At 47.5% G+C, this 21,219-nt stretch overlaps 1 protein-coding gene across 1 annotated transcript in view; it reads left to right on the top strand.

The window, feature by feature from the left end:
* Positions 1-21,219, top strand: part of LOC147905198 (uncharacterized) — a 130,967-nt gene that overhangs the window by 61,763 nt on the left and 47,985 nt on the right. Inside the window, exons 5-10 of the mRNA XM_087393473.1 lie at positions 5,605-5,679; positions 9,124-9,177; positions 12,576-12,848; positions 12,940-13,060; positions 13,269-13,329; positions 13,455-13,496. Of these exons, the coding sequence (XP_087249599.1) occupies positions 5,605-5,679; positions 9,124-9,177; positions 12,576-12,848; positions 12,940-13,060; positions 13,269-13,329; positions 13,455-13,496 (626 nt within the window). The remainder of the gene's footprint in view (positions 1-5,604; positions 5,680-9,123; positions 9,178-12,575; positions 12,849-12,939; positions 13,061-13,268; positions 13,330-13,454; positions 13,497-21,219) is intronic.

The following is a 21,219-nucleotide window of genomic DNA, read 5'->3' as shown; positions in this document are numbered from 1 at the left end:
AGGTAAAGATAGTGGTAACGCCCTTGGATCTTGGAAAGTACAAAGAAAATGCTCCTCTGTCTCAACCTCCCCCATTGTACATAGCATGCAAATCTGCGCTCTCTGGGTATACTTGCAGCTCTCCCTACCTCGATTCTCAACTGCTGGGATGAAACCCGCATCTATCCAATGGCAATTCTCAGTGCATGTGAGACACCTATGTCCTTGAGGTACTGGGGTTTGATGATGAATCCCTCCTCCGATACTCTCAAGAAGTGGTCGTAGTAGAACTGGAGCTTGGTGGGGAGATCCTGGTCCTCTCCCCAAGTCTGAGATGTATGGAGCTGAAGGAGACCTAATGATATGATATGGTTGATCTCATCTCGTGGGATTGACTCAAGAGGCACGTCCATGCTGTACTTAAAGGGGGGGAGTCTGTCCATCTAGATACCATGCCTGGCAAGCCATGTGGATATACGTGCATACCATGTAACTACTCCACCCTCCGCTAGTCTTCTGGATGACTCCAGGGCTAGCCTAGGAAGTCTCCAGTGAGGTAAGTCCCAGACTTTATGGATGAATGTCACTGTTTGAAAGATGGCATCAATCTGGAGAGGTGTCATGGTGAACTCTGACTATACTATCCCATGAGAGAGAGAGAGAGAGATGATATGATATGATATGATTGTATTAAAGTCCTTTTAAGACCCCTCAAGTTCTATGGGACTGGTGGTTACTATCAACAAATAGTGATCTTTTACATCTAGTGAAACAAGTCTTACTATGTAGTTAGTACTTGTTGAGCTAGTTTGTGTGCTAGCCCAAGTAGTGATCACTATCAACAAATAGTGACCTTTTACATCCGGTGAGATAAAATACTATAGACTTGCTATGTAGTTAGTACTTGTTTTGGTGTTCCAAAACTTCTTTTACGTAGCTTCCTAGCTTTGTACCTTGCTGCTCCACTACATTTTTCAAGTTGTCCTCCCTGTCATCATATCCTTCTCTGATGTGTGCATAGGCCTGACATCTTATCAGTACATGTTGCTTATTTTCCACCTCCCCCATGGGGCAGATTTTGCATATTCTTTCTTCTCTTAGGACCCTCAGTCTTGCCCACCTTCCCTTATCCACTTCTAGATCATGTGAGCTGGTTCTCATTTTGCATATTAGATGCCTTTTGAATATTGAGATGTCATCCCGTAGGTATTTTTGCATCCCATGTCTGTCCATTGAATTTCCTGTTTATAGAACTGCATTTTTTCCCTTGGTCTTGTCATAGTTTCTGTAGCATTTTCTGTGTCACTAGCTCTCTGATTTCACATGCATCCTCTGATATATCAGTAGTTGTCATACCCCATAATTCCATCCATTTCATCCCTTCTCGGTGCCATCCAGTGGTTAATATAGCTTCCATTGCCTTGTGATGGCATTTATCTTCTGACCTTTGTTGAGATAGGCCATGAATTGCCATAATGCTTCCCCTTTGAGAGGTATCATGCCCATCTCAACAGGGTGTATGAGACTTAATCCCCAATTCCCCTAGGAGGAATCTTTTATGTAAAGTTTCTATTCTTTTCCAGTAGAACCTAAAGAGCCTTTCGGCAGCTCAGGCCCTTCCCCCTCGCTCATGCCGGATGCCCGACTCCATTTTCTCGAGGGAGGACGTGCGCAGCAGTATTTGCAGTCTTTGGGACAGAGACTGGGGTGAGTGCGCGGATCTGGTTGATTCGGTGGCGCAGGCTTTGCAGGAGTCCAGCCAGATCTGCCAGCTCGCAGCCCTACAGGTTCGACAGGAGTGGTGGGGTAGAGAGAGAGCTCTTCGGAGGGACCTCGCCTCCATTCAGCGACTTCAGCAGGCATCCCCGGGCTCGGAGGAGCTTCGGATCCAGGCCCTTCGAGCCAGAGCCCTTCTTGAGGAGACACTCCAGCGTCGCTCAGAGTTTTCCTATCACGCCTCTCTCTCCTTCTGGGCTCGGAAGGGTGACCGGATGTGCAGGGAGTTTTCAGGACGCATGGCCAGAGAGCTGCAGGTGATCAGCTTCGGAGCCTCAGGACAGCGGAGGGACACATCGTTACGGATCCGGGAGAGGTCTTGGGGTTGGCCACCGACTTCTACAGGACCCTTTTCCAGCAGGAGCCGCTTGCTCCTCGGTACTCGTCGTGCCCGTGAGGAGGTGTGGAGGCACACTCCTTCCTTGGTCCAGCCTAGCATGCAGGCGACGTTGTTGGCACCGTTTACCACGGATGAGATGCTGGAGGCCTTGATGGCCATCGATGGACAGAAATGCCCAGGTGAGGATGGGCTATCCCGGGCATTCTTCACCTCCTTCTGGGACCAGATCCATCAGCCCCTCCTAGCAGCTCTTCAGAGGATTTTCAGCAACGGTTATATGCCAGAGAGCCTCTCCTCGGGACTGATTTGCCTCATCTCGAAGGGAGGAGATAGACAGGAGATCCGTCAGTGGCGCCCGATCACTCTCCTTACCACTGCCTACAAAATCCTCGCCAAGATGATCAGCGCCAGAGTTCGGCCTCTACTTCCAGACCTCATTCATGACACTCAGACAGGCTTTGTCCAGGATCGCAGTATCCTAGATAATGTCTTCACCTTTTCAGAGGCGGCGGAGTGGGCTCAGCACAGCGGATCACACCTTGCCATCCTACTTCTCGACTTTGAGAAGGCCTACGATCGAGTGGACTGGTCCTTTCTGGAGGGGACTCTGGAGCGGCTAGGTTTCCCAGCAGGTTGGATTCAGGGTATTTCAGCTTTGTACAGGACAGCTTCTAGCAAAGTCATCATTGGAGGCAGGATGGGTGAGCGTTTTAGCTTGGAGAGATCAGTGCGTCAGGGCTGCCCCCTTGCTCCTTACCTGTTTCTCTTCTTCACCGAGGCTATGACTTACTACCTTCGGGCGAGGTCTACAGGGATCAGGGGTGTTCGCCTTCCCCTCCGGGAGGACACAGAGCTCTTGGACTCGGAGTACGCGGATGACACAGCCCTGTATGTCCAGGACGATGAGTCGATGCTGGAGAGGGTGAGGATGGCCCTGGAGGTCTTCTGTTCGGCTGCTGGTGCGAAAATCAACTGGAACAAATCAGTTGGTTTTCTCACAGACCCCGGGGCGCGTTCTCAGTGGGGGAGGTTTTTGGGTTTCAGGTGGATCCCACGGGGATAGACAGCTAGATACCTGGGTTTTCAGGTCGGCCTGGACATCACGCCAGCTCAGCAGTTTCTCCCGGTGCTAGATTCCATCCGACGGAAGCTGGCTTTCTGGAGCACTGCTAAGCTCTCCTTTGCAGGTCGTGCCTTGGTAGTCAACCAAGTCCTCCTTGCCACGGCTTGGTATGTGGCTTCCTGTTGGTGTTTCTCGAGATCCAGCGTGGCACAGCTTAGGAGGTTGGTTCGGAACTTCCTTTGGTCCGGGGAGGATGGCCTCAGAGATACCAGAGCCAGGGTTGCTTGGCAGACAGTCATTCTTCCGCAGGCTGAGGGAGGCCTGGGGGTCATCGATCCAGAGCTTCAGAGTCAGGCCTTGTTAGGCAAGTTAGTCATCCGCGGTTTGACCCCGGGGGGGCAGACGTGGAAGATGTTACTTCAGCAGGGGGTCGGTTCTTGTGTCCCGCGCCGAGGTGGAGAGTGGCTCCCGTCCCTCAGGTGGATCTTCACTTCCGCCCCGCTCACTCAGCCCCGTTCCCCACTCGTTCGTAGCCTCCTCATGGTTTGGAGGCGGCTCCGCCTCAGTCTCACTTAGTCCCCTCCCCGCTGTCAGGAGGAGATCGATCGCCAGCCGCTTATCTGGAATGATCAGGTCAGAGATGCCGAGGGCCTTCAGTTGGGGGAGAGATCACATATCAGGTGGGATGGCTGGATGAGGGGGCCAGCCCGCCAGTCCCTTCGAGTTTGGAGGGACACGTACAGACATTTGGAGACGACTGATCTCGCAGATGCAGCTGGAGGTGCACGTGGAGCCCAGGCGAGACGCACGGAGATCGACGGCGCGATCCCAGCTGATTGGTTGGTTCCACCTGAGCCTCAGATCCTCATGCCTAGTGACGACCGTTGGCTGGGACAGTTCACCCCCCGTGGCATCCCACTGGTGGTCGCAGGACGTATGGACGACTCCTCTATTTCCTTCTTCGCGGTTATGGGGGATGGACGACTCAGGAGAGAGGATGCGCTCATCGACCCCCTACTCCCATGGCAGAGGGTTCGGGTCGTAGGCCTTTTGGGGAAGGTCTAGCGTACCGATCCTAGCATTGAGCAGGATCAGATGCAGCTTTGGCGACTCTGGCTCTGGGAGGGGCGGGCCTTGTCAGAGCTTGATTGGGACCCAGGAGAGTGGAGTTGGCCAGAGATTGTGACAGGACAGGGGCCGACCTCCTTCTTTGCCTACAGCACGACTTTGGGCAGATGAGTTCTTGGGAGGATGCAGAGCCGCCCCCCCACCCAGCGGCCCAGCTGGTATGCACAGGGTATTTCCAGATTCTTTATGCAGGCCTTCTGGAAGGCCTTGTGGGAGAGCTGGCGGCCGCGGAAGATCTCCTACTTCTTGTGGCTTCTTGCCCACAAAGGTCTTCCGGTGGGGAGCTGGTTGCGACAAATAGGCCAGGACGGACGCTGTCAGATTTGCCATGAGGTTGAGGAGTCACCAAAACACTGCCTGTGGAGCTGCACTCGCGCCCAGGAAGTGTGGAGGTGGACTTTCGGGATTCTCACTCGCGCAGCACCGGAGCTAGGTGTGATCACTTGGGGCACGTTATGTTGGTGCAGCACCGCACCTGGTCTACATCACTTATTCGAGGCATGCCAAAAGGACCCCACTTTCCTTATCACACAGGGAACGTGGGGGTCGCTCGAGGGTATCCCGCAGCACCTAGCAGAGGCTGATACAGGAGTTCAGGAGAGGCAGCCAGTCTGGGAGATTATTAGCAGCATCGCAGGGTGGCACATTTGGACCTCGCGTTGCGCGCAAATCCTCGGTGGCACCTCCTTATCGACTGCCCAGATCATGACTGATATTTGGAGCGAGATTATTCATACCCTCAGAGGCCAGTGGGACCAGATTCAGGGAGATTCCCGGTCCGGTCGGGAGAAGCGGAGACGCTTCCTCTGGGCTTGGGACACACAGGGCCTCTTCTTCGAGCAGACTTCGCAGGGCCTTCGGTGGCGCTACTCACCACCCCGATGGCTGTTCATTCACACTCGCCTTATCCCACCGTGAGAGAGTGATTTATTTTGTTACCTTTTAGGGCTGTGTCCGATTTGTGAACGCAGCCCATCAGCTACAAGCTGACGTTTTGTATCTTGTTCTCGAAGTAATATAATTAGCACTGTTTTTTCGGAAAAAAAATAGAACCTAGAGAGCCTGGTAGCCCATGTTTTGTACGAGCATCTTGTAGAGAAACTTTCTCATTTCTCAGCTCCACAAGTGTGCTTTCTTGCACTTTGGAATCTACGCAAAGCTTTCAAACCCCTCAAGATTCTTCTTTCTACACATGCAAAAAGAGAGAGAGAGAGAGAGAGAGAGAGAGTGGCTTAAAGCAAAGAAGTAAGATATATTAACTACTTGTATTCATTGAAATACCTGGATATATTTTATTTGTTGCATTCTTTGAATGTAGTTGCAATCTGATGCAAAAGTGAAAGCTGCACAACTTGGGAGACTTGCAGTTCAAAATCAATTGAAGCTTGATGAGGTATATACAAAGCTAGTTTCCATTATTTTACTGAAATGTGAAGCTTGTAAGAATGTAGGGATGGTGTGATCTTTAGGATTACACAAAATTAAAGCTCTTTTCCTTGACAATATAGCAAAATAAAGTTGTCAGGGCATTTTTCCAGCCTTTTGGATATATCCTTGTTCTGCTAGTTGATGATATGGCTAGTATACATACAAAATGCAAAATGTAGATTTCATATGTGAAGTTGTTAGCTTTTGATCTTATGATCAATGCATATGGGTACCTTTGCCTAGGAAGTTATGGATACTCTCTCAAATCAAATGTATTCTATTCAAGATGGGAAGAAGTCTTGTAGTAATTGTCAAAGTTTTCTTCTTGAGGAGATGTGAACAACATAAGATATGGGTCAAAAGGGGTCCATGGGATTGGTAGAGAGCTTTCTTTCTTCAAGGCCATACTCTCTCAAATCCGTAGATCCTGCCTTTTTCTGGGAGACATAGTTCATATAGTTATTTTTTTGCAAAGGGCGATCTTTTAAGAGAAATTTCCCAATATTGGATGCTTAACCTAGTTCTGAAAGTCGAGCAAATTAGTACCGGCCTTAGTGGACTTTGCTGGTCGAACAAGTTTTGGAGTGGGGGGAGAGACAAATCACATTCATATAAATGAAGGCCTAAAAAATATATAGGAGATCTTATTGTCTCCAAATTCACATTAACTGCGCAAAATTAACCTGGAAAGAGTTATTTTCATCCTAGGGCCAAATTTGTTGGACACTTCTAATCACACTAGAAAGGGATTCATAGCTATAAATTCAATTCCTGCATCTTAGAACTCACTTGATGTACCTTTCCAGATATTTGAATGGATGCTTCAATAGGTAATAAGTTTTGACCCCACTATGTGTGTTCCTAAAATAATCATTTCATGCACATATGAAATAAGCATCTTTATATCAATCTGATAGCTTGTTTCCACCTTTTGCAATCTGTCCAAGCATCTAAGCCTTTCTTGCTATCAGCCCTTACCAGAAGCAAATGTCATATCCTTGTTAGGATGTCCTATCATGGTCCTAGCATGCTGCACGTTTTGACAAAGAGCTCTCTTTTAAGGATTAAAATTTTATTTTAGTATTAAATTAATGAAAGGTCTTCTTTTTACCTCCCAACTATTTGCATATAAGGTCTTGGAAAAGGCAATCAACTTGTGGCTACAGCCCCTCCTCCTTGATCTTAGGCAGATACGTTTGGGCTGAGACTTGGCTACAAAACAGTCCACACAACAAGATCAGAAAACATGGCTTAACGCGTTGCCAAGAAACTTGGATTCGGAGGCCTTGTGTTTGTGGAGATTCTACTGGTAATATGCCACCTGCGAGGGACTTGGCAAGTGCATAAACAAGATGCTCAAGCCTTTGCAGGAGCAAGTAAAACTGTTATGTAAACAGTTGGGGGTGGATTCATTTCCACACATTATCAGGAAGAGAATGCCAGGGGCTGATGCTTTAGCTCAGGAAGCTCTTAAGGAGACAATGAGTATCTAGGTTTTAGAATCAGGAATAGAGGATTTACACGATTACCTACAAGGAGGGAATCCTTCTGAAAGGGTGCCCAAGCAGGAACAACAGCAGCTTATGAGAGCTATGTCTTATGGGCTGTTGGGAGATACAATGTACAAGCTTTGGTGTTGCTGAGAGTAATAGGGAAGGTTGAAGTACAAGAGGTGACAGAAGCCTGTGAGGAGGAGATTTGTGGGGGCCCCTTTGTGCATGAAAACACAGCCAGAAAGGTGTTGGCAGCTAGGTACATTTCGCCAAGTATGCATAAGGATATTCAGAAATGGTGCACTATTTCAGCAGAAGAGAGCTGAAAACGGGCCTGCTGCACCCCATCCTTTCATTACACCCTCTCGAGAAATGGGGGATAGATTTTGTGGAGCCTCTGCTATTCTCCTGTGATGGAAAATATTTTATTATTGTGGCCACGGACTCTATTATGGGCTGAATATAAGGCAGTAGTGGACTGCAGTGCCAAGACATTGGCAATTTCTTAGTGGAGAACATCAGTTCACTGTTTGGATGCCCACTTCAAGTTGTAGTAGATCACGGCCCCAAATTCAACGGGGAAGGGTTGCAGATTTTGTTGTCCAGGATTTTTGTGAAGCATAGTTTTCCGTCAGCCAATTATTCTCAATGCAATGGTCTAACCAATGGGACTCTGTGCAATATTATAGCAAATATGATTGAGAGAAGCAGGAGGAATAGGAAAAATGGTTGCTTACGGCTTTGTGGGTGTATCGTATTACTCGTAAGGTGTCCACGGGTTTCACCCCATTCCATCTAGTGTATGGGATAGAGGTTGTCTGTTTCAGAAAGGCTAGATGAGCAGAAACAGGATGTCTTGATCATGAATGAAATACGACAAAAAATTATGAAGGCTAGGTTGGATGATAGAGTTCTTATAGAGAGCTATAATGAGAGTGATTCGGTTCTAAAACATGACATCTGGCTTGATCATCAGCTGGACAAGAAGTTTTTTGTGAGGTGGGAAGACAACGTGTCATCTTGATAGTTTCATGAATGGAACATATGAATTGCAAAAACTTGGTGGAGAAATCTTTGAGAGCCAGTACATAAATTCCACCTTAAGAGATTTAATCCTAGGCATCGCATGTGAACATGATACTGCGGAAATAGTACAACTGGGTGGAGAGACATGTGACTAGCTCCTATAGTGAGATAAGTGACTATTTCAGCTTCTGTCTGCCAAGCACGATCTCATAGTTGGCAGCCGGGGGGGAATATACTACACTAGATTTCAGTCTGTGCAAAAGGGCGCTTTTAATTGGATAGTTGTAACCCCTCTTTGCTATGGAGTTTAGAAGAAGAGGGACAACCTTGTGTGATTTGGGGTGTGATCAAAATACGGGAAATCGGATGAGCTAGAAAGAGTTATGTAATTGAATGTGGGTTGGAGTCAGTATAGGCGGTAGAGTGGTTAGGTGGTCTAAAAAAGGAAGGCGTGATGTGTTAAGGGGGGGAAAAGGAAAGTTGAATGGGATAAGGTGATGGGCAGGAGGATTCTAGAAAGAGAAGAAGTCGTCGCAAAAAGGAATGATGGAAGAATGTACAAAAGAGGAAGAGAAAGTTGTGTATTGCGGAGTTTTTTCCTGCTGTGTGTAAACTAAGGAATGCTGGACGTTTTGGACAAATCTCTCTCTCCTTCTTCCACCCTTGCTGTTATGAACACATTTCTAGGTCGTTAAATTTAAAAACTCTCTGGAGTACTTGATGCAATGAAGCTTTCTTAAAAGAAGAAAGGATGTTCCATCAGCTTTCAATTTGGAAAACATAAAGGTTTGTATGGGATGCCTTTTATAGTATCGTTTCCTTTTTTGGTCTCAATTTAAATTTCTCTCTATCAGTTTTCTGATGTCTAATGAAATCTAGGAAATTTTCAGCACAAAAGGAAGCTCGTGGAGCAAAGAAAAGAAGCAGAATTGAAACAAGAACGGGTTAGTAGAGACATACCATCATTTTGATGTATCTTAATGAATGTTGGAAATCTTGAAAATGAGCTCCTTTTTCCCATCTTTTGGTTTAATCAGCAGTCATTACTAATTTTATTGCAAAGTTGAGGAGTTACATACAAGAAGTTGTTCTCAAAACAGGATATCCGTGTTCTCTAGAAGTCGCCCTTTTGTTTTGATTTCACAAGCAAAGATTTCAAGTATCTTTTTAATTCATAGCCACGAATCACGATGTTTGTCACAGCTTTTTTTCTTTTTAAAATGGAAAAGACTTCTATTAAGTATGAACAAAACCTACGAGAGCTACTTCTTCTTCTCATCCTCTACTCCTTTAGCTTAAAGCGAAAATACAACATGCCATGCATGAATATAGGCCTCAAGATCGCCAAAATGACTCCTCAAAAAGAGGTAGAAAAAATCCAAGGTCGAGGCTGAAAATGCCACGTAACCCTGTAGAGGTCTCCGAGAAGAAAAGGGAGCCTCTTCATTCCCTAAGGAAAGTAACCCTCCTAGCAGAGGCCGCGTAGGAAGACCCTTGCATGCTCATCCAAGTGGCCATCAATATATGTATAGTATTGTTCCAAATGCTGGCCAAAGCATGAGAGGGGTGGACCTGGGAAAGGTCCAAGGCCTCTGTGCATCTGGCTCTCCAAATATGCCACACTGAAATGCTCGCCAGAATCTCCCAAGATGAATCCACAGAAGCACGTAGCACCTTGAAAGGTAAGGCTGGAACATCATCCAGGGAACATGACTCAACTAAGTGTTGCCGAATCAAGAAAGCTGATGAAGAGTCGTGCCTCTCGTAAAATACTTAAGGACCTAAAAGGAAAAGGGTGGCGGGCAAAGGTGCTGAAGATCCTAGCAATCCCTTTCTAGATAATCATCGCCTGCCTGCAATCCCATAAGCAATGTTGAACTAATGCCACCTTAGAGTGACAACGAGGACATATAAAGTATGCCCCAAACCTGGATCTTCACAGGTTAAGTGCAATCCCACCATGAATAGAAGCCAAAAGAGTAGAGTGATTTTTCTATTCCTGTGGGATTTCTAGAGTCTCTTCCAAAAGTTTTTTTGCAAATCAGTAGAAATCTGAAAATTATCCCAAGGAGAACCTTTGAAGGGTCTCTAGCCTCTACAATTGATCTGAAACCTCTTGGCATTACTTATAGTGTAACGAAAGAGGGGTGGGCACTTCTCTCGATGCCTTTCATTAATCCATTCCCACTCCCGTGGGTCCCACTACAAATACTCTATTGGGGCTCCACCATAGAGCCACAATCTCCATGAACCCAAGGCCAAGAGAAGTGGGTCGAAGTCTAGATACCACTGAGAATCCGAACCATACTCTACAAAACCAATGACCTTGATAGGCTGAAATGCAATCTTTAGTAGAACATCGTTTGAGGATTTGGACAGCCTGCCTTCCATCTGGACATCAAAAACCAAGGCATCCTCATGTGATCATGGTAAAGCGACAATTTAAAGTGGAATGCCCAAACCCGTGATGAAAGCTCCCATCCAAGTGGAAGACGAAGTAGGCATATCATCCGTCTCACTGGAGTGTCCTCATCATTGATCCAAAATCCATTTGTTCCAATTAATGTGTGCACCAGCTGCAGTACAAAACAAATCCAAGGTTGCCTTGAAAGAATTGAGTGTCCGAGGAGTGGCATCCAAAAAGACAGCAATGTCATCCGCCAACTCACAGTCTAAGATTGCTCATAATGTCTCAGGGCAAGCTTCAGCCCAAAAATATCAGCTTGTGATCTAGACGAAAGGGCATCCTTGATGGACTGCTCTAGAAATCTGAAATTTGTCTCCTCTTATTCCTTTGATAAGCACCTAGCTATGGGCTTATCTGTACAAAGAAGAGACCCCTCTAATCCATGCGTCTAAGGATCCAAAACGATGAAGAGTGCCCTCTAGGAAATCCCAATCTACCTATCATAGGATTTTCAAAATCCAAGGGTAGAATGGCTAATTTTTTGCCGCTATGCATAGCTCAATCTGAAGCGTCCCAAAAAGAAAAGATATCATAAAAAATGCTCCTTCCATGCAAAAATCCCGTCTAAGTGTCATGGATGAGATCCAGAAGAAAGGGCTGCAATCGTAAGCTAATTGCTTTTGCTAGAATTATATATCCGGTGCCTAAGAGAGTAATAGGTCTCCATTGTGACACCAAATTCTACGAACCCCCTTTGAAATGAGATGGATGAGACCCTCTGTAAGTGATCCAGGCATAGTACTAGAGTCGCAAACACATCCTCTAGGATTGAGGTGATGTGATCTTTAATCTCATCCCAATGGGCGATAAAGAATGCTAAGGAAAGCCCATCCAAACCCGAGCACTTGCCCTTATGAAGAGCACGAAGAGCACTCCTCAATTCCATATTGGTGAAAGGTGGATTTAACAAGATCCTCATATCTTGTTTTACCAATAATGGGATATGCTGCCAAATCTGAACCCTAGCATCATCTATGACTGGCGTGTTAGAAACTGCTGCAAGAAGGGAGGCATAAAAATCAGTAGCTATATGCATGACGGCATTTGGATCAGTCTGCAAAACCCCATCCGAGTCAATAAGCCAAGTGACACTCTCTCTACTATGTCTCGGGCCATGAGTAGAGAAGTAATGCTTATTGACTCTATCACCCATTTGAGTCCAAAAAGAATCTCGTGCATGAAAGGCATACTAAGCGGAGTAGGAAGGGGGAGGAGAGAGGGGAGGTTGAGAGAGGGGGGAAGGGAGAGGAAGGCTGAGAAGACGGGAGGGGGCAGGGAGGGCTGAAAGGGGGGGTGGGGGGTAGGGGAGGAGGCGGAGGGCAGGAAGGGGCTGAGAGGGGTGGCGAGGGGCAGGAAAGGGGGGCAGGGGGCAGGTAGAGGAGGTGGGTGAGCAGGGAAGGGATGTGGGTGAGCAGGGAGAGGAGGCGGGGGGGGCGGGGAGGTTGCAAGGGGGCGGGGGGCTAAGAGGGCCCAAGGGAGGAGAGGAGGCTGAGGGGGGAGGCGGCCCGCGGGGGGGACTGAGAGAGGAGGTAGGGGCTAAGGGAAGCTAGGGAGGGCTGAGAGGGGAGGGAGGGGGCTGGGGGAAGCTCGGGAGACAGGGAGGAGCTGCAGCCTGTGTCACAGCTTGGATCATATGAAGATAGAAAATTGTAGAACATGAACACATGTTTTGGCAGTAGGCATCTTTTAGTCTGTGTTTGGGCAATAGGAAGATAGGTTTGGGCAATAGGAAGAAACATGCTTTGCAGGCATCTTATATTCTGTGTTTCTTCATTGTCATAATCTATCTTGGAGTAGAATCAGTACCTTCGATGGTCAAATATTGTTTGCTTTATAAACCTTGACGACGCTATAATTCTATCTTGATTTGTGTAGGATGTGATTCAATTGTGGCAAGAAACTATAAAAGGCGAACCCTGCTCAAAAGCTGATTGTTGCGATCAAAAATTTCTACCAACAGAGTTGGAGGATAACCTTGAACTGTCCAGTGTCCCTTGTTCATATAACTCCTCCTCCTTTCTTAAGGATACTAGATTTTCCACTAAAGTGGAACATGTGACAATCGATTTCGAGGATGTCAAAAAAGATAATCGAGCTTTGGTGGATGGAAATGTGTCATTGAAAGATTGTAATTCGACATTAACCCAGGTCCAATCCTCTGCTACACAGTCTAAGAATCATGATCAGCATTCATCTTTCATTTTCTGGAATCTAATCTTCACTCGCATCAATGTAGCAGAGGAATAAGCTACCAGAAATTCCAGGAAGCATATTGCCTGCACCAAGAAAGTGCACATCTGTTTCTGTGAAATTCACACCAAAGCAACTTTCCATCAACCTTCCAGCTCGTGAAAGTAGAGGTATTACATTAATGTGTTGTAAGACAAAAAAATAATTAGCTGAGGTTTTTCAGAGCTCTCAACTTGAGAAAATTATCACTGTGCAAGGTAGTTCAACATTTATTTCATTCTAGGAATAAAGTACTACCAAAACCTGATTATAGTGTTTAATATTGCATCTGTAAATATTGAGGCTCTGCTAATAGTGGATTTTATACTTTGATTGTAGACAAGGTGCAGCTGAAAGGAAAAAGCCCAGTTCCTTTAGATACAATCGACATTTCTGAGAGGTAGCTCAGTATTCCCAGATGGTTTAAAACCATTTTGAGCAAATTATACAAGGACATTTAATAGGGTCCAGAGTTTATCATATTAAAAATTTCTGTGTTTTGACACAACTCCCTTCCTACCCCAGGGAGCCTTTATTCCTGCAAGACAAGGGAGACAAATTTTACAGGTACCTTTTACATCACCTAGGAACCTCGGCCATTGTCCCTTATGAGACTTGCTAACGCAGATTCCAAAGGTTAGCATTGAAGAAGAGAGAGTATTGAGAAAACACAGATATAAACATAGGTTTGGATGTTCAAAATAAATGATCATGACCTTCACCCACAAGTTGTCAATTGAAAACTAATGCCAAAAATACATCCCTCTTGTGAAGGTAAGAATACAGAGAACCAGAATATGCATGTCTTCCATGTTGCATCAGCTCTTGACTATAGTCATCAAAACAACCTAACACAAAGAAAACACCAAACAGGAAGACCTTCCCTGCTAGCCAGACTGGTTGAAAGTAATGCTATTGAATCTCTGGTGCATTGGTTGAGAAAGATGCTACCTATAGGTCAACATAAAACTGTCCCATCAATAAGAACGCAGATTTATCCCTGCAAATGGTTGACCTCTGCACTCCTTGACCACAACCCAACACCCCCCTGGCCTAGAGAGAGCCCGAAAGTAGAACAGAAGCAATATAAACTTCAGAAATGACAAATGCAATCCAAAAAGAAGTTACCCGTTGTCCATGGAAGAGGGGCAAGCTCTTTCCTACACCTATCCTCTGTCTAGGCCCCCAAGGGTGTAGAAATGACTTCCAGCCAAGGGGAAAGAGAGAGAATAAAAGAGAGAAAGATTTTGTACGCTGAGAACAGAAAGAAGAGCAAGGCTCACGGGTGCAGAGGCCATAAACATGACAAAAAGGCTAGAACATCCGCAATAGGGCCTTGGGAGATGCACCAACAGCCTGGACAGCTCCAAAAACAATCTCGAGGTGCCAGCTGCAGAAATCACCGCACAGTGCAAAAACGAGCCTGGGATTACGTGCCAGGAGTTCTAGGGTACACTGAAATAGCCACGGGGTTAGCTACACATGAAATTCATGTCCCCGTGACATACCCCCCTCTTTAGACAGCAAACAAACTTGTTTGCTGCTACAAAATACAGTTAAAAAGCAACAATGGAAAAGGCATGAATAGCCCATACCAAATAATACATTATCTGTATGTTACATACAACCAGCAATGATGATATAGGCTAGGAGAGCACGCGATTCCATCCATACATCAATTCATCACCTGGGTAGAGTGACTAGTATTCTCATCGTAGAGATCCCGTGAAAGAAGTACTATCAACAATCAGTACCTCGGGTGAGATCTACAGTGTCACCAAGTGAGCTCTAGATATCCTGTGAGCTGTCCGTATCATGAGGGAGCGTGGAGGTGCTACCCCACTCTTGAGCACCAGGCAATGCTGCAGACCTCTACTCTGCTGAGCCTAAATGAGCCTGTACCGCAATGGGCTCAAGCTGAAATGCTTCCACTTAGAGCTGCTATACCCTAGGTGAATCTGCTAGTTCACCTTCCTCCACCTACTTGGCATCCAGTGCTGAGTAGTTTTGAAACTTGACCAAATACCTTTTGGAAACTCTATCTCTGACTTTTCTTTCACGGTGTGCCAAAATCTGTTCTGGAACCAAAATCTCATCCAGTTCCTCCACTTCAGGCTGTTTCTCATCAAGCATAACTTTTGGCACATCTCCCTAGAAAGGCTTCAACAAACTCACATGAAAAGCATTGTGAATTGTCCAATGGCATCGTAGCTTCAGCCTGTAAGCTGCATCATTTATCTTTTGTAAGACTTGGAAAGGTCCATAGTACCGCATTTTCAGTTTGGTGTACACCTTATCCTTGCCTTTCATCTGCCTAAATCTTGCTTTCTGAAAACACAGCAACATCCAATTATCGTCTTTAAAGACCAATTCATGTCCATGCTTATCTGTTGCTCTTTTGCGCTTCTCTTGGCTTTTCTAGAGGGCTGTCTTTACCTTCTGATAGGCTCTTGAGAGGCGTGCTCGTTTCTGCAAGGCTTGGCCTGCAGGTGTTTTCTACATCTTCACCCCCCGAGGGATTCGCTAGTCGTATAGTCCCCCCACTTGGCTGTTAGCCCCAGTACCAGAGATCCCCTAGGCAGTGAGCTGAGTTTCTATGGAACAGGTTGGTTCTTTCTTTCAGCCTTTCCGGTTTTTTTCCATACTTAGCACCTTCGGGGCTGTTGTCTTGTATCAAAGCTTTCAAGCACTAATAGAAGGTTCCTTTCTTTGAAAAAAAAAAAAAAAGTGGGCCTACTTGCTGAATCTACAAATTATGGTCCAAATTCCATCATGTCCTGACAGTGTACGAGGCAAATCGAAAAGTCCATGGCAATGCTTTGCCAGGGTCTATCCAAAATAGGCAATGGCTATAGCAATCGAACTAGCTTTTGCCTGTCATACTTTACCTTCTGACAAGTGATGCATGTCTTTACATAAGCCTCAACATCCTTCCTCAAAGTTGTCCATTAGAATAAGTGCTCCACACCTTTGACTGTGGCTTCAATGCCTCGATGTCCTGCACATGGTGGGGCATGACTCTCGAAAAAAACCTTTGGCCTCAACTGCTTTGTGACACAAAGTTTGCCATGCATCATTAGGAATCCATTCTTAAGCATATAGTGCTCATGCCTATTGCCCTCAACCAGCAGATCATAAAATCCTTGCAAAATCATCATCATTGGCATACTGATCCTTCATGGCATCAAGTTCACTATGGTATGCGATGGTGACAACTGAAACTTGCGATTTCTTTGATACTGCATCGGGACTTGACTTCCTGGAAAGTGCATCTACAACAACACTCTTCTTACCAGGCACATGCACAATCTGAAATGAAACATAGAAAGGAAGTTTGCCCATTGCATGTGCTTTTCTGAGAACTTTCTCTAAGTGAGAAAGTACCTCACGGATTGGTCATCAGTCTGGACATAAAAATCAGCACTTGTTTCCAAGTAGAAAGAGCATGTATGACAGCTGCCATCTCTTTCTCACATATCCCAAAATTCATTTCAGCATCAGTGAGCACCCTGCTCTTGTATGCAACCACTCTACCATCCTTCATAAGCACTCCTCCTACGCTGTTCCCACAAGCATCACACTGGACAGCAAAGGGCTTGCGTAGGTATGGCAAAATAATGACAGGATCGGAGCATAGCTTCTCCTTAAGCTCTTCGAAAGCTGCAATTTCCTTAGTACCCCACCTGAAAGACAATCCTTTCTTTTGTAGGGCATGCAAGGGTGATGCTATTTCAGTAAAATAACGGATAACCCGCCTGTAGTACGAACTTAAGCCAAGAAAACTCCGTACTTCATGGATGTTTTTTCAATGTTGGCCAATTCCGTATGGCTTCCACTTTGGTAGGATCCATTTTGACTCTATCCTTAGATATCATGTGCCCCAAAAAGTGGATTTCGTGCAAAAAAATTTCACTCTTCTTGGCATTAAGCAGCAACTTATGCTTCCGGAGCTCTGCAAAAACAATTGCCAAGTGCTCTTTGTGCTCAACCTCGTTCTTAGAGAATACAATGATGTAATCAAAGAATGTCTCGACAAAAGCTATGTGCTCTCTGAATATTCTGTCCATCATTCGATTGAAGGTGGCAGGTGCATTTGTCAACCCAAATGGCATCACGAGAAATTCATACAAGCCAAATGTGGTCCTGAAAGCTGTCTTGTGCACCTCCTCTAGCCACTCTTTAAATCGATCTGGCTGAACATTGCAAACCCCTCTAACCTATCCAAGATATCATCAATCCTGGGTATCGGGAATCTGTTCTTAATGGTTATCTTATTCAGAGCCCTATAATCTATGCACATCCTCCACGAGCCATCCTTCTTTTGCACAAGCAAGACCGGGGAGCAATAGGGCAAAGAGCTGGGCTGAATCAGCCCCTTCTCCAAGAGATCCTTTACCTGGTTCATGGTCTCCTGTTGGGCTGCACTAACCTTATAAGGAGGCTTGTGTGGGCTGCTACCTGGAATTACATCTATGGCATGGTCCTCAGGGCGTTCTGAAGGTAATTCCTGCGGTAGGGAGTCAGAAAAAAATTTGTGAGAAGTCCTCCAGCCAAGCACGAACTGAACATATTTGGTTGCTCAAAGGATTGAATATATTCAGAGCTGCTCCTCTCCCCATGAGCTGCTGCCCCCCCCCCTCTCCCTCTCTCAGCCAGCCCCCTCTCCCTCTCTCTCCCTCCCCCTCACCCTCGCTGCCCGCCCTCTCCCTCCCCTTGCTTCTCCTCCTCTCCCTCCCCTTCGCCAGCCCCCTCTCCCTCCTCCCTCCCTTCCTCCTCCCCACTCTCCCTCTCCCCCCCTGCCAGCCCACCTGCCTGCTCCCTCTCCCTCCTCGCCCTCCCTCTCCCCACCCGCTGCCCTCCCTACCCCGCCCCCTCCCCCTCCCCCTCTCCCCCACCCGCTCCCCCCCCGCCCCCTCCCTCCCCCGTCCCCTTTCTCCCCCACCCTCCCTCTCCCGCTGCCCTCCGCCCCCTTCTCCTCCCCCGCCTCTTCCCTCCCCTTCCCCCTCCCCCGCCCTCCCTCTCCCCCCCCCCCACTTTCCCCCCCGCCCCCTTCTCCTCCCCCGCCCCCCCCCCCCCCGTTTTCCCCCCGCCCCCTCTTTCCCCCCCCTCCTCCCTCCCCTCCCCCACCCCCTCCCTCCCCCGCCCCTTCCTCCACCCTTCCTCTAACCCCCCCGCCCCCTCCCCCTTCCTTCCTAACCTGCCCCCTCCCTTCCTCTCCCCCGCCCACCTTCTCCCTCCCCGCCTTCAGCCCCCTTCCTCCCTCCTAACCCGCCCCCTCCCTCCCTCCTAACCCCCCTCTCTTTTCCTCTCCGTCGCCTACCCTCTCCTTCCCCGTCAGCCCTCTCCCGTCTATCCTATCTCAGCTCCCCTCTGCTTCTCCTCTCCGTCCCTTCCCCTCTCTCCTACCCTCTCCTTTTCTCCTCCTTCCTATGCCTGTTTCAGGGCGTTCAGGGTAGTAGTTTCACGGACGGAGCTTTAACAGTGTTGGAATCGGCCTTTTCACTTCGATTGGTGAATGGATCCCCATTCAGCCAATCTCTGTCCACTTCCACCGGCCACGAGAACCGTCATTTTTTCAGAAGACGAGTTGCAGCAGCTCAAGAAAGATGTGGAATTAGAGGGATCCACATCACTTTTGGCCCGCATCTTTGGGTCACATTCTTCCAGATCACAGGCTAGAGACTGGATGTTGGCGGCATTACCAGGAGATCTCGTCTCACACCTCAGGGATATTCGACTTCTGGGACGTGGATTCTTCCAAGTGATTTTCGACTCCCATGAGTCCACAGCCCTTGTTCTCAAAGCTAATCCCCTGGCTTTGGATTCGAGGAGGATTTTTCTTTTGCCCTACACCTTGGGCTTCGATCCGGTCGAGGATAGTCAAGTCACATCACTGTTCATCAGGTTTCACCTTGTTCTGAAAGCTAATCCCCTGGCTTTGGGTTCGAGGAGGATTTTTCTTTTGCCCTACACCTTGGGCTTCGATCCGGTCGAGGACAGTCAGGTCACATCACTGTTTATCAGGTTTCCTGGTCTTCCTCAGACTTCTTGCTACTATCAGAGCCACTTTCGGAGTGGTCACTGAGATTCTCCCCCTTCCTGGCATGCCTTCTTCCTTGGCAGAGGCAGTCAGAGCAGATGGGGTGCCTCGAGTTAGGGTCATTGTCTCTGACCCTAACATCTCAGATGACCACATCATGATTCAGCGTCCAGATGGCTCTCTTTCGACAGAGAATCGAGATTGCAGGTAGACAGGATCAGTGCAGGATTTGCAGGACCCTTGGGCACTTTGCTAGAGATTGCCCAAGAAAGAGAAAAAGACCGAAGAGGTCTTCTGGTGCGGCTCCTTCACGTACTATCCCGTCTGCACCTCCCCTGCGGCCTATACCACGCACTTCAGGACTACCAGGAGCAACAAGGCGCCCTGCTTCGTGCACTCCAGGACCACCAGGGGCAGCAGGGCGCCCAAAGCCTGTAGCACTCCCAGTACCACGTTGGAGAGCGGTCAGAGTGGCTCCTTTACCTCAAGAGGAGACCCTTGATCCGGTTTAGACAAATGCCATCCAGACTCTTGAGGTGGATGTTGTTGTAGCCCCAGATACTACAGTTCCACATCAGGAGGGGACTTCAAATGCACCAGCCCCAGTCATTTTCGTTTCTGATCACGAGGGGGCTACTGATACTTCTCCCCCTCAAACTGTTCATGCCACAGCTGAGGGAGTGTTTGCACAGATGAGGACTACAGATCCTTCTTCAGCCCAACCATAGGCCTCCTCAGCTCCCAGCTCTAGATGTGCTGATAGAGGCCTGGCAGGTCCTTCTCCTCCTTCCTCCACGAGTGCAGGTCTTCTTCGCACTCCTCGGCCAGACTTGCTTCTCAGGAACTCTTTTTCAACACTGGCTGATTCGGCGACTTTCATGGATGATGAGGAGTTTGTGCCCTCCACCTTAGGGGTCCCGGTCATTGGGATTTCTTTTGACAGGGCCTCCCCCTCAGCAGGTGTAGGAATCCTTTCACCTGTTGAGTTTCCTGCCCTCAGCAGGAGTGTTTTGGCCCAAGGGAAGCTAGTCTCCTCTACTAGGTCGGGTAAGCCTTTCCATCCAGCATCCTCCTGTCGATGAGGATAGTCAGCTAGAACATATAGGGCCTAGGCGAAGTTCCACACTCTCGCCGTATGCAACTGATCCGGAATCAGCTTCATCCAAGTGTCACTGGAGGTGCTATTGATATCATTTTTATCTAGGAACACAAGTTGGATGCCAGTGATTGCTGTAAGTCTGGCAAACTGCTTTTTGGTCATACTTTTTGGTCGTTTGCCTTGGGCACGAGGGGGGGCACTTCTATTTCAGTTTCGCAATCGGTTCTCCCCTTGGTTGTTGGACATGGAGTCATTATTCCCCCTAGAGCTCAGTGGATTATTCTCTTGATTAGAGGGTGTAAGGTTGGTTTCCTTAACGTGTATGCCTCCAACATTAGGGGGGAATGTGTCTTTATGTGGAAGGATTTGCTCTCCTGGGCCCCCATTGCGGATTCATGGGTGATTGGAGGTGACTTTAACATGGTTGAGTTACCATCAGACCCAAAAGGGGGTAGAGAAGGAGGACTTCACTCTTTGGACAGAGCAGCTTGGGATGCCTTCCGTTTTCACTACTGTGGTAGAGATACTTGGTTGGACGATGCCTTTCTTATTCAGCCACAGTCCCTCCTGTTCTATTGGTCGAACAGGTGGTCGAACAGGAGGCAGCAGATGCCTATTCATGCACGTATTGACAGATTCTATGTAGATGATTGGGCACTTGATAGAGGTGGATCGGTATGCATTGCTGCTGGGATTTCCACTTCAGACCACTTTCTTGTTGTGTTGGCTATCTCAAAGCCTCACTTGAGAGGCTGATCTACCAACATCAGGATTCTAGATGCCTTGTACATAGAGGAGGACCTTACAGAGGCAGCCCTGCAGATATGCGTTTCTCATGTCCACGGTGGGCAGCCATTGGCATCACGGGTAGCTACTGCCTTTTTTGGTATTAGCAACTTCTACCTCTAAGTTGCTCGTACCAGGAGACAAGATATTCCAGGAGATGAGATATTCTCAGACGTGAGATTGGTGTTCGCTAGCAGTTGGCAGCTTTGCAGAGGGAAGAGCAGAAACGGCCTTCAGATGCTTGGATTTAGAAGCGCCTTGCTGGGCAAGGGCTCATCAGCAGGTATTGCTTGATCAGAGATGCTTGATCAGAGAGTAGAGTATGCCTTTTATGCACGGGAGTCCTTCTGGATTCAGATGGGTGG

Source organism: Dipteris shenzhenensis, chromosome 2 (assembly GCF_047967505.1).
Source record: "Dipteris shenzhenensis isolate YYH24624 ecotype China chromosome 2, Dip_SZ_1.0, whole genome shotgun sequence".
Taxonomy (NCBI): Eukaryota; Viridiplantae; Streptophyta; class Polypodiopsida; order Gleicheniales; family Dipteridaceae; genus Dipteris; species Dipteris shenzhenensis.
The sequence above is the reverse complement of the archived record's forward strand: the minus strand, read 5'-3'. Positions and strand labels throughout refer to the sequence as shown.